Source organism: Papio anubis, chromosome 17 (genome assembly GCF_008728515.1).
Source record: "Papio anubis isolate 15944 chromosome 17, Panubis1.0, whole genome shotgun sequence".
NCBI classification, from domain to species: Eukaryota; Metazoa; Chordata; class Mammalia; order Primates; family Cercopithecidae; genus Papio; species Papio anubis.
Window position 1 is genome coordinate 29,777,951 of NC_044992.1, and position 13,668 is coordinate 29,791,618.

The window sequence follows — 13,668 nt, forward strand, 5'->3', positions numbered from 1 at the left end:
TTGGGTTCGTCTTGCACTACCTTGGCTGGATATTTGTAATGTAGGGAAACAAATAAGGTGAGGCAGTGACTAAAATGTCTGCAGTGGACGGTGCACACATGTTTATTGGGCAGTTCTTCAGCTGTCCTGATCTAGACACTTCTCTGTTTTCTTCACCATTCCCAATCTTCCTTTCCAGCTTGGTCCAGGCCAATCCAGAGGTCGCCATGGATTCCATCATCCATATGACCCAGCACATATCACCTACTCAGCGAGCAGAAGTTGTACGGATCCTCTCCACAATGGACTCCCCTTCCACGTAGGAAGAGCTTCCTGCCTGTCCCTGCCCTGTCTCTGGAGAAAAGGGCTAGAGCTGCCTTTTACAACTGCAGCCACTGTAATGAGAAGGCACAGGAGACCCAGCACTGGAGTCAAAGTGGCATTTTACTTCCTCCCAAGTGTTTCAGGTTACGCATGACATCCTGGGATGTAAGATCACAGAACCCCTCCAGCCCACCAGTCACACCCACCCCATTCAGTATTTATTACCCCAGCCAGGCCTAGTCCTCCACTCCCTGCACAGGACTGAGAAGGCAATGAAAGGTACAAACATGTACCATGAGGTCTTACTACCCAAAGCAGGGCTGCCCCTCCTGTCCTGACAGCCCCTTGGCCCCCAGCATGGGGAAGCGTGAGGGGTTGGCGTTGCCAGGCAGCAGCCCCTCTCACCCCTGGCCCCATGAGCCGCAGCCACAGGCAGCAGAGGAGGGCTAAGGAGAGGAGGAAGCCTCAAGTCCATTGTTTATTACCCTGACTCTTAGCCCAGCACACAGTAGGCACTGGAGAGGAATGATTCCCAGTTTAACCACACCATGGTACCTTTTATGATGAAAAATTAGAGCATAAAATCTATCACAAGCTCCATAGGAACTCAAAGATGAGGGCAAAACTGTGAGCCAAGAAGCAGAGAAAGAAAATAGACCCAGTTATTCTTGATTTAGGGGACTTCAACCTTGGGTTCAGTCTCTGAGGACAGAGGGAAAGGTAGTTGGCCTACCTCTCACCTGCATGTTACTGCTGGACTAGCTGTTGCATGTGGCTGGGAGCTGCAAGGCCCCAGTGCGTGAGGGGCCCCAGCAGTTCCATAGGCGGTGAAGAGTTGGCAGAGGAGGAGCCAGAGAGAACTGCTCTTTCTGCACTGGTGGAAACTAGTTACTTATGCCATGTGGAGGGCCAGCCACATAGTCTGTTTTGAGGACTTAGAAAGTTGTTCCTATGAAGCCTGGAGCTTGGATGGTTTTGAGGGGTTAATGGTGCCTCCACAGTCACTCTTCCCTAGTTCCAGGATTACTGTCCTAGCAGCTAACGTTTCTACTGTCTTCCCCAGAATGTAGACAGGCAGCAGATGTAGCAGCTCTCCCCACAGTTCTGAAAGGACCCTGGTGACAGCCACGCCCTCAGCACCAGGAGCTGGCCTTCCTGATGAGGGAGGCTTCCAGGAAACACAGAATCCACATGACCTTAAGATTCTTTACAACTCAGTCATGGTGCTGCTGTCCTCTAGGCTTACTGGCCCCTCCTGACCGGCATCGGGGGCTTCCTCAGGTGGTGGAGAGAGTTTACTTTCAACAACTAGTTTATTCAAGAAAAGAACTTACTGATTCCCCTGTTCCTAAAGCAAGAGTGGCAGGTGATCAGGGCTGGTGTAGCATCCAGTTCCTTTAGTGCAGCTAATTGCATTTGTCACTGACGACCAAGGAGGAAATCACTAAGGCATTTGAGAAGCAGTGGTATGAACGCTCTTGGACGAGCTACAGTTCTGAGCCTTAACCCTGTAGTTCGCACACAAGAGCGGAGCTCCACCTCCCCTTCTTTGGGAGGAATCTGTGCAGATGGATTGGCTGAACTTAATGGTTCTGGGTTGCAGGTGGGTACTGTATGGCTGGGTATGGAGCGGACTGCCCCCAGGAGTCAGAGCCTCAGCCTGGCTGCCCTGGTGGAAGGTGTGGGTGTTCAGCACCTTCAGAGAAGGGCATAAAGTGGTGGGGGACAATTCTCAGTCCAGGAAAATGCATTGACCATTGCTGGCTATTTGCTTGCCTAGTAAGAATTGGATTCATTTTTGACCAGATTATTCTTCTACGCTTTTTTGCAATAAATCAAATCCCACATATCTACAAGTGGTATGAAGTCCTGCACCCCCCAGGAGGCCTGTCCAGGCATCTCTTCAGAGGCAGGGTGGGTTACACTCATTTACCTCCCCTCTCCCCACCAAATTATGACACAAATGAGTATGTTTCCTCTCTAGAACCCTGTAATGCCTCCTCCCCGGTCCCCAGAGCTCCTCACTGTCGGTCTCACCCTGGACAAGGATTTTTTAGTCAGAGCCACAGAACATGGGCACTCTGACATTCCCACAGCCCCTCGCACATGCGAGGCTACCAAGGCAGGAGAGTATAAATGATGGCTATTGACCAAGACCTGCCTGGACGGGGACTGCCATATTATCTGTTCTCTTCGTTCACAAAACAGCCTTCATTTGTCTCAGAATTCGATGGACGCATACCGTGATGAGCAGGAGCTTCAGATGCACTCTTTACACATTTTGTTGAAATAAACCTCTACATTTGTAGAAGAGTTACAGTTTGTCATTTCAATCCAGGCCCAGCCACCTCATCTCTTGTTCTGCTTTCAGCAGGGGCTCAGTGTGCGGCAAGCCCCGCCATGGCCCTGTGACACCTGACACCCTTTGTCTCCTGAACGTGCATAAAGATGATGGCTAGGCAGAAGAAAGCTGGCCTTGGCCAGCCCTGTCTTATTGGCTGAATCAAGGTCAAATTCTGAAAGGCTACAAATGCTTGGGAACCCCATGGCAGAGAGTCAGTTTTTAGTTTCTGTTGAGTTTTTCAGGACGGGAAACTTCTTCCTGCTGAGAGCTGGATGGGAGTCCTGGCAGGAATGTCCCCTCCCAAAAAGAATGTCTTTAGAGCAGGAACAAGAAAGACCGCAGCTGTTTAGTGAGGGTAACAGCTCCAAGCCTTCGAAGCCCAGAGCCCACTGCCCTTCTCAGAAGTCGCTTCTCAGCGCACAGGAAGTCGAGAGTGCTGACAACTCAGTGTAAACACTGGGGCCACGGGGCCCTTGTTAGAGATTTGAGAGGGAGGTTTTGGATTTTCTTAATCATTTAGCTATTCATGGATTTTTAACTCTGGGCACAAAAAGGCACTCAGGGCAGGGAGCTCATGATTGCGTGCCTTCAACCCTCTGCCTCAGTTTATCTCTCTAAACAAGCTTTCTATGGGCCGGGCACGGTAGCTCACAACTATAAACCTAGCACTTTGGGAGGCCGAGGCAGGCGTATCAGGAGATTGAGACCATTCTGGCTAACACGGTGAAACCCCGTCTCTACTAAAAAATATATAAAAAATTAGGTGGGTGCAGTGGCACACGCCTGTAGTCCCAGCTACTTGGGAGCTGAGGCAGGAGAATCGCTTGAACCTGGGAGGCGGAGGTTGCAGTGAGCTGAGATCGCGCCATTGCACGCCAGCCTGGTGACAAAGCGAGACTCTGTCTCAAAAAAAAAAAATTTTTTTTTTCTATAAATCCCTGTAATTAAGGCAGGAATGAGCACCAATTCCTGAATGTCTGCAAAGAAAGATACAGGTCACAGGAGGCGAATCCCTGCCCTTTGCTGATTATTAAACTCAGTGTTGTATCTGTCTCTCTCTTTGGGATATATTGCAAAGCAAAGGGTTGCTTTTTCTAAAATGAAATAGAATGTTAAGAAAATATCAATTTGATTCCCCCTAAGCCAGATGTTCCAGAAAGGAGGGTCAGAAGGGAGATGCTACTGTTTGCCTCCCACTGCTGCTCTTCATGAGCAAGGAAGCCCGGGCTGCATGGCGGCCTGGGCCTCTTCCTTCGCTCCTCCCTAAGCAGGCAGCCGACCACAGGCGGCAGGTGTAAGCCCTCAGCCAGCACCTGTTGGTGGTTCTGGGGAGGGATTCTGCTGCTGCCTCTGGAAGCTTGTCCGATACAGTGTTTCCTGCCGCTGGGGTGCTACACTTCCTTCACTCTTCTCAACAAAAGGAAATGAATCCCCATTGGTCTTACTTTGGAGTAGTAAGGAAAAGACTGCACAGCCAGGGTTCTAGGATCCAGACCTAGACCCACCTCTCTTTCCCGGGCTAAACAGTAAGAACACAGTGATGAAGCAAATGCTTAAGGACCATGGGGAGGACTGTTCACCCCTGGTACACAGCTCTCGGTGCTGGGCAGCAGGGAAAGGCCTGCAGAGAGGCACTGAACTGAAAGGCAAACCTTCCTTCAAACCACTGGCTCCTCAGGCCCTGGGCACACCTGGGCCTGCCCTGTTCCACATGGTGAGGCAGAAAGCACCATGGGCCAGAGGGAGTGGTGTGGACAAATGAAGCTTACTGGCAGAGAGAGGCTACCAGCTGCGGGAGGGTGGAAGCCAGGGCATTCCAGGCCAGGACACTGGGATTTACTGGGATTTACAGTGTTTACTGGATTTACACTGGGATTTAAAGTTATTCGGGGGGCACTGGGAAGGTTGAAGGGGAGTAGAGCAGTCACTTGGGGGAGTAATAGACAATGAACTCCCAAAAAATAAGCTGGCATCAGATATAAAGATCCTTAAATGCCAGGCCAAGGAGTAAGGGTTTGTCCTTTGATGGTTTGTGGGCACGGGAAGGCTGTGTATAAAGCTTGCAAATGCAGACCAATTGAATAAAAAGAGCACAGTCTTGAGTGCCAAGAAACCTGGGTCCAAGCTCAGCTCGATCGTGTGCAGTCCCCAAGCTGGAGGGGCACCCACAGGAGTGGGGAACGATTGGCTATTTCCAGCGCTCTAGGAATCCTGCTGTGCCTCAGGCGGCAGTCTTCCCATGCCGTTGTCTTTGTGTTGACTGGAGTTTTACCCAGGAAGTGCAGTCCTGGTCACCTCCTGCTGGCCAGTGGCTCTAGTGGGTGTTGATAATAAGTGATGGGGGTAGGACATCTTCAGAAATGTAGTATCTTGGTAATAAGCAAAATCTTCCAAAGCATGGGATATCCTGTGGTTGGTGGAGGGCAGAATGATAACAGAGCCTCAGACCTTAGGAGACTTGGAGCCACACAGTAGGCTCAGCCCACTAGGAACCACATGGAGACAGGACAGAATAGCTCAGAAGGCGCTGAGTCTGATGGCCAACATTCTGTCACGACTGACCTACAGTAATCGGGGAGGGCTGGGGTGGGGAGAGGCAGAACCCTGTGTACAAGTCCAGGCTCTGCAGCAGGAAAGAGCTCACAGAGCATTCCTGCCCATGCAAACAGCTCCTTTCATAGCCACTTACAAGAACAGGGACTTTGGAATAAGCCTGAGCTGATTTCCAGTATCCAGCCCCTCACTCTTGTCCTTGGGCAAGTTCCTGCCTCCTCATCTGTGAAACGTGGACCTCAATGGGGCATTTTGAAAAATGACATTAAATTAGTTAATGTGAATCAAGTGCAGGGCATAAGCAGCAAATTCTCAATGCAGGTCAGGTTTCTCCATGCCCTGTCTCTTTCGCTCCCAAGACCAGGGGCCTGTCATCACTCAGGGGCACCCTCCTCATAGGGTATTGGTGGAGAACCGTCCCCCTGGTGAGGGCAGGGTCTAGGGATTGTCTCTAGGTGTTGGGTGACATGGACACTAGGTGGAAGTGCCACTGAGGAGCTGTGCAGCGGAGCCTGAAGGCCGATCTCCAAGCCTGGCTGCCCTCGCTTAGGGCAGGACTTGAGCATCGCAAGGGCGTTCTGAAGCCCTGCCTTCCCTGGGATGTGAAAGTAGAGTGTGGAACGAGAAGATCCCTAAGATCCCTTCCAGCTCTAGGAAGATTTTCATCTGGGATCATGGGTAATGCTGAAGTCTGGATAAAAATACTCCATGCCCACGGGCATTGTCAGCAACAGCAATAACTCAGTAGCAAACATACAGGGAAGACCAGTGGCTCAGCTTGGCTCAAGCAATAGACCAGCAGCCTAGCTAGAGCTTTAACAGAAGCGGGAAATGAGACAGCCACAAGGGGCTTGGTAACCTCCCGGCACATCCACACAGGCGAGACCAGAGAAGGCCCAAGCTAGTCACACAGCCCCGGCCGAGAGAACCTGTGGGCACATGAAGACGAAATGCCAGAGGGCCCAGCAGAAAGTAAAAGCCAGGGCAGATTTCAAAACTGCTGAGATTTTTTTTTTTTTTTGAGACGGAGTCTCGCTCTGTCACCCAGGCTGGAGTGCAGTGGCCGGATCTCAGCTCACTGCAAGCTCCGCCTCCCAGGTTCACGCCATTCTCCTGCCTCAGCCTCCCGAGTAGCTGGGACTACAGGCGCCCGCCACCTCGCCCGGCTAAGTTTTTTTTTTTTTTGTATTTTTTAGTAGAGACGGGGTTTCACTGTGTTAGCCAGGATGGTCTCGATCTCCTGACCTCGTGATCCGCCCGTCTCGGCCTCCCAAAGTGCTGGGATTACAGGCTTGAGCCACCGCGCCCAGCCGAGATTTTTTAATATGCAGCCCCCGCACACACATCGACTTATCAGCAGAAGATAGAAGCCTTGCTGGCTCAAGATACATGTGCCTAAATCATTGGCTGACCATTAGGCACAAGGGTGGCCCCTGTGAAGCCAGGCTTAAAAAATAAGAATTTTTAAAAAGAAAAACTGAGCAGAGGCTGGGTGTGGTGGCTCAATCCCTGCACTTGGGGAGGCTGAGGTGGGTGGATCACTTGAGGTCAGGAGTTCGAGAGCAGCCTGGCCAACATGGTGAAACCCCGTCTCTACTAAAAATACAAAAATTAGCTGGGTGTGGTGGTGTGCGCCTGTAATCCCAGCTACTTGGGAGGCTGAGGCAGGAGAATTCACTTGAACCCGGGAGGTAGAGTTTGCAATGAGCCAAGATCGTGCCACTGCACTCCAGCCTGGGCGACAGAATGAGATCCCATCTCAAAAAACAAACAAAAACAACTGGGCAGAAACTTGAAAAACACACACACATTTACAGAAATAAAGGGTCAGGTAGGACAACCTTGGGCCCTTCTTTAAAAAAAAAAAGAATTGGCCAGGCATGGTGGCTCACACCTGTAATCCCCAGCAACTTGGGAGGCCAAGGTGGGTGGTTCACTTGAGTCCAAGAGTTCAAGACCAGCCCAGGCAACATGACAAAACTCCATCTCTACAAAAAAATGCAAAAAAAAAAAAAAAAAGCCAGGTGTGGTGGCACACGCTTGGCATCCCAGCTACTTGGGAGGCTGAGGTGGAAGGATGACCTGAGCCCAGGGAGTCAGAGGCTGCAGTGAACCGTAATCACACCACTGCACTCCAGCCTGGGTGACATAGCAAGACCCTGTCTCAAAACAAAACAAAAAACACATTCTGAATAAAATTCTGATACATGCTGCAACATGGATGAACCTTGAAGACATTATGCTAAGTGAAATAAGCCAGACACCAAAAAAACAGATATTGTTTGATTCCACTTATATGAGGTATCAGAAATTATCAAATTCACAGAGACAGAAAGTAGAACAGTGGTTACCAGGGGTTGTGGGGAGAGGAACTTGGGAATTACTGTTTTCATGTTTAGAGACAGGGTCTCGCTCTATTGCCCAGGCTGGAGTACGGTGGTATGATCATAGCTCACTACAGCCTCTAACTCCTGGGCTCAAGCAATCCTCCCACCTCAGCCTCCTGAATAGCTGGGACTACAGGTACAAAAGCCACCATACCCAGCTAAAAAAAATTTTTTTATTGTAGAGGCAGAGTCTCACTGTGTTGCCCAAGCTGATCCTGAACTCCTAGGCTCAGGCGATTATCCTGCCTCAGCCTCCCAAAGCACTGGAATTATAGGCATGAGCCACTGTAGCAGCTGCGAGTTATTGTTGAATGAGTACAGAGTTTCAGTATGGGATGATGAAATGTTCTGGAGGTGGATGGTGGTGATGGTTGCACAACAATGTGAATGTCCTTAATGTCACTGAACTATACACTTAAAAACTGTTAAAATGGGCCAGGCGCGGTGGCTCACGCCTGTAACCCCAGCACTTTGGGAGGCCGAGGTGGGTGGATCACCTGAGGTCAGGAGTTCAAGACCAGCCTGACCACCATGGAGAAACTCTGTCTCTACTAAATATACAAAAAATTAGCCAGGTGTGGTGGTTCATGCCTGTAATCCCAGCTACTCGGGAGGCTGAGGTAGGAGAATTGCTTGAACCTGGGAGGCGGAGGTTGTGGTGAGCCGAGATTGTGCCATTGCACTCCAACCTGGGCAAGAAGAGCGAAACTCCATCTCAAAAAAAAAAACTGTTAAAATGGTAAATCATACATTTATCCCAGTTTTTGAAAAGGAAATTCTGAAAAGTTGACCAGAGGGACTACACAGTAGATTTGGGAAGACAGAAGAATCAGTGAATTCGAAGTCATAGAGCAATAGAATTATCCAATGTGAAGAACAAAGAGAAAAAAGAGTGAAAAATGAATAGAATCCCAGACCTCTGTGCAGCAACAGTGCGTTTACCAACATATGTGTACTGGGGGTGCCAGAAGAGAGAGAAAGGGGCGGAAAAAATATTTGAAGAAACAGTGGCTGAAAAATTCTCAAATTTGATGGAAAACATGAATCTGCAGATCCAAGAAGCTCAATAAACCCCAAGTAGGATAAACGAAGAGACCTGCACCTAGATACCTCATGGCCAAACTGTTGAAAGATAAAGAAAAATCTTAAAAGAAGCTAGAGAAGAACAAGTCATCACTTACAGAAGAATAACAAAATAAATCACAGCTGCCTTCTAATCAGAAACAATGGACCTCAGGAGGCAGTGAGGCGATATAGTCCAAGTGCCACAAGAAGGAAAAAAAAAAAAACCCTGTCAAACAAGAATCCTATATCCAGCAACACTATCCTTAAAACAAGTACACATGAAATAAAGACACTCCACAAAAAAAGAGAATTCATTTTTAGCAGAACCAGCTTTACAAGAAATACTAAAAGCAATCATTCAGGCTGAAAAGAAATAATTCCAGATAGGAATTCAAATCTACTCAAAGAAATGAAAAGGCATTGGGAAAACGTAAACAGTACCTAGGTAAATATAAAAAACTGTGTTCTCTTTAACTTCATTAAAAGACATAAAATTGCATTAAACGATAAGTATACTACTGTATTTTGGGGTTTATAGCATATAGAACTGTAATATGTATGACAATCACACAAAGAAGGGGGTAAAAATGGAACAACATGAAAACTAAGTCTCTATGTGTTGCCATTATTAAGGTAATATTAATCTCAAGTAGATTGTTATATAACCTCTAGAACAACCACTAAAAAAGTAACTTTATTTATTTATTTAGAGATGGAGTCTTGCTCTGTCACCCAGGCTGGAGTGCAGTGGGGCAGTCTCGGCTCACTGCAACCTCCGCATCCCGGGTTCAAGCAATTCTCCTGCCCCAGCCTCCCGAGCAGCTGGGATTAATAGGCACCCACCACCATACTCGGCTAATTTTTGTATTTTTAGTAGAGACAGGGTCTCACCATGTTGGCCAGGCTGCTCTCGAACTCCTGACCTCAGGTGATCCACCTGTCTCGTCCTCCCACAGTGTTGGGATTACAGGCGTGAGCCACTGCGCCCGGCCGAAAATAACTTTAAAATACATAGTAAGGCTGGCAGCAGTGACTCACACCTCTAATCCCAGCACTTGGGGAGGCTGAGATGGGAGGATCACATGAGTCCAGGAGTTTGAGACCAGGCTGGGTAATACAGTGAGACCCTATCTCTACAAAAAATTTTTAAAAATTGGCCAGGCATGGTGGCACATGCCTGTAGTTCCAGCTACTTGGGAGGCTGAGCTGGGAGGAGCACTGGCCCAGGAGGCTGGGGTTGCAATGAGCTGAGATCGCGCCACTGCACTCCAGCCTGGGCAACAGAGCAAGACCCTGTCTCAACAACAAAAGGCAAAGGGCTTAAACCCATTTCTTCAAAGATGATTTATGAATGGCCAAGAAGCATATAAAAACATGCTCAGCATCATTAACTGTTGGGGAAATGTACATTAAAACCACAATGAGATAACACCTCATACCCATTAGGATGTCTACTATAAAAATCAAACAGAAAATAACATGTTGGAGACGACGTGGAAAAATTAGAACCCTTGTGCACTGTTGGCAGGAATAGAAAATGGTGTAGCTGCTATGGAAAAATGGTTCCTCCAAAAATTAAAAGTAGGGCTGGGCGTGGTGGTTCACACCTGTAATCCCAACACTGAGAGGCTAAGGTGCCCAGGAGTTCGAGACCAGCCTGGGCAACACAGTGAGATGCCCATCTGTACAAAAAATTAAAAAGTAAAAGATTAGCTGGGTGGTGGCACGCGTCTGTAGTCCCAGCTACTTGGGAGGCTGAGAGGACTGCTTGAGCATGGCCAACACAGCGAGGAGACTCTGCCTCAAAAAAAGCAAAAATGAAACAAAAATGAAAAATAGGAGGCTGAGGTGGGAGGACGGCTTAAGCCCAGGAGTTCGAAGTTGCAGTGAGCTATAATCAAGCCACTGTGCTCTAGCCTGGGCAACAGAGTGAGACCCTGTCTCAAAAAAAAAAAAGAAAAAAGCAAAGCACTACATATGATCCAGCAATCTCACTTCTGAGCAGATATCCAAAAGAATTGAAAGCAGGGCCTTGAATAGATATTTGCACATCCATGTTCATAGCAGCATTATTCACGATAGCCAAGAGGTGAAAGCCATCCAAACGTCCATCGAAGAATAAATGGATAAACAAAATGTGGTCTATACTTACAATGGAATGTTACACAGCCTTAACAAGGAAAGCATCCCAACCCCATGCTGTAACAGGAATGAACCTTGAGGACATTCTGTTAAGTGGAATAAGTCAGTTGCAAAAAGACAAATACTGTAGGATTCCACTTATATGAGGTATTTAAATAGTCAAATTCTGCTGCGCGCGGTGGCTCATGCCTGTAATCCTAGCACTTTGGGAGGCCAAGGCGGGTGGATCACTTGAGGTCAGGAGTTCAAGATCAGTCTGGCCAACATGGTGAAACCCCATCTCTACTAAAAATACAAATGTTAGCTGAGCATGGTGGCGCACGCCTGTAATCCCAGCTACTTGGGAGGCTGAGGCAGGAGAATCGCTTGAACCTGGGACGCGGAGGTTGCAGTGAGCCGAGGTCACACCACTGCACTCCAGCCTGGGTGACAAAGTGAGACTCTGTCTCAAAACAAAAAACAAAAAACAAAAAATCAAATAAAGTAGTCAAATTCATAGAAACTGAAAGAAGAATGGTGGTTGCCAGGGGTTGGAGTGAGGGGTAAATTGGGAATTGTTAAATGGGTATAAAGTTTCAGTTTTGTGGGGTAAGAATTTCTGGAAATCTGTTGCATGACAATGTAAATATACTTAACACTATTGCATTGTACACTTAAACATGGTTAAGATGGTAAGTTTTATTTTTTTAGCCACAATTTAACATGTATCTATGTAAATATATATATAAAAAACAACACTGGGGCTGGGTGTGGTGGCACACCTGTAACCTCAGCATTCTTGAAGCCAGAAGTTTGAGACCAGCCTGAGCAACAAAGTGAGACCCAGTCTCCACAAAAAAAAAAAAAAAAAAAAAAAAAAAAACTAGCCAGGCATGGTGGCACACACCATGTAGTCCCAGTAGTACTGAGTACCTGAGTAGTCCCACCATGTAGTACCTGAGTAGTCCCAGCTACTCAGGAGGCTGAGGCAGGAGCATCTCTTGAGCCCAGGAGTTCAAGGCTGCAGTGAGCTGTGATCGCATCACTGCTCTCCAGCCTTCAGGATAGAGTGAGACCTTGTCTATAAAAAACACAAAAGCAAGCAGTAAAGGAAAAACAAATTAACAAAACCCTTATCAATAATTACATTAAATTTCAAAGGACTAAACACTCCAATCAAAAGATAGACTGTCAGATTAGGTAAAAAAAATCCAGGCTGGGTGTGGTGGCTCTTGGCTGTAATCCCAGCACTTTGGGAGGCTGAGACAGGCAGATTGCTTGAGTCCAGGAGTTTGAGACCAGCCTGGGTAACATAGGGAGACCTCATCTCTACAAAAAAATTAAAATACAAAAAATTAGCCAGGCATGGTGGCATGCACCTGTAGTCCCAGCTACTCGGGAGGCTGAGGTGGGACAATCACTCAAGCCCTGGAGGCTGAGGCTGCAGTGAGCCTAAATCACACCACTGCACTCCAGCCTGAGTGACAGAGTGAGATCCTGTCTCAAAAATAATAACTAAAAATTTATAAAAACAAACAAAATGCCTGTTACTCCTACCTCAGCCTCCCGAGTAGCTGGAACTACAGGTGTGTGTCACCACACCTGGCTAATTTTTTTAATTTTGTGGAGACTGGGTCTTAAGTCTTTAAGAAAAACACTTTAGATTCAAAGACACAAGTGGGTAAAAGTATAAAGATACCATCTACTATGCAAACAGTAACCACAAGAGTTGGAGTAGCTACATTAATATCTATATCTATCTATATATAATGTCATTAGAGACAAAAATAAACATTTATTATGCTAAAAGAATCAGTTTGTCAGGAAGCTATAACAATTATAAATGTATACATATTTAACAACAGAGCCCCAAAATACAGAAAGCAAAAACTGACAGAATAAAAAGGAGAAATAGACAATTCAACAATAACAGGTCTGGATCTGGATCAATAAACTTAAACTTCCACACCAAAAAACAGAGAAGAAAAAAGGAGAATAAACTAAGCCCAAAGCAAGAAGAATAAAGGAAAACATAAAGGTCAGAGTGGAAACTAGTGAAAGAGAAAACAGTAAACAACAGAGAAAAGTAAATAGAAACTAAAAGTTGACTCTTCGAAAAAAAATCAGGCCAGGCACAGTGGCTCACACCTGTAATTCCAGCACTTTGGGAGGCCAAGGTGGGTGGATCACGAGGTCAAGAGATCGAGACTATCCTGGCCAACATGGTGAAACCCCGTCGCTACTAAAAATACAAAAATTAGCTGGGCGTGGTGGTGGGCACCTGAAATTCCAGCTATTTGGGAGGCTGAGGCAGGAGAATCACTTGAACCCGGGAGGCGGAGATTGCAGTGAGCCGAGATCTTGCCACTGTACTCCAGCCTGGGTGACAGAGCGAGACTCCGTCTCAAAAAAAAAAAAAAAAAAAAAAAGGAAAAAGGAGAAAGAAAAAAGGAAAAAAACAATAAAATTGACAAGAAGAAAAGAGAAACAACACAAATTTCCAAAATCAGGAATCTAAGAAGGGACACTGCTAGTGGCTCTACCAAAATGAAGATGATAAAGAAATATTATGAGCAACTTTATGCCAACAAATTAGACTTAGGGAAAATGAACACATGCCTAGAAAGACACAAATTTACCAAAACTGACTTGAGAAGAAACACACAATCCAAATAGACCTATAACAAATAAAGAAATTAGTCACTAAAAATCCTCCCACAGGCCAGGCACTGTGACTCACACCTGTAATCCCAGCACTTTGGGAGGCTGAGGTGGGGGAATCACCTGAGGTTAGGAGTTCAAGATGAGCCTGGCCAACATGGTGAATCGCCATCTCTGCTAAAAATACAAAAATTAGCCAGGTGTGGTGGCGCATGCCTGTAATCCCAGCTACTC

The 13,668-nt window shown here is 46.9% G+C and overlaps 2 protein-coding genes across 10 annotated transcripts in view; one reads left to right on the forward strand and one right to left on the reverse strand.

Annotated features, from left to right (window-relative positions):
- The window catches only part of ACACA (acetyl-CoA carboxylase alpha), a 332,443-nt gene extending 329,827 nt beyond the window's left edge, over nt 1–2,616 (forward strand). For all 8 annotated transcript variants that reach the window (XM_031657026.1, XM_031657027.1, XM_031657028.1 and 5 more), the window contains one exon: nt 179–2,616. In XM_031657026.1, the coding sequence (XP_031512886.1) occupies nt 179–302 (124 nt within the window). In that variant the 3' untranslated portion in view covers nt 303–2,616. The remainder of the gene's footprint in view (nt 1–178) is intronic.
- AATF (apoptosis antagonizing transcription factor) overlaps nt 1–13,668 on the reverse strand; it is a 174,791-nt gene that overhangs the window by 31,921 nt on the left and 129,202 nt on the right. The gene's annotated exons all lie outside the window — the stretch shown is intronic.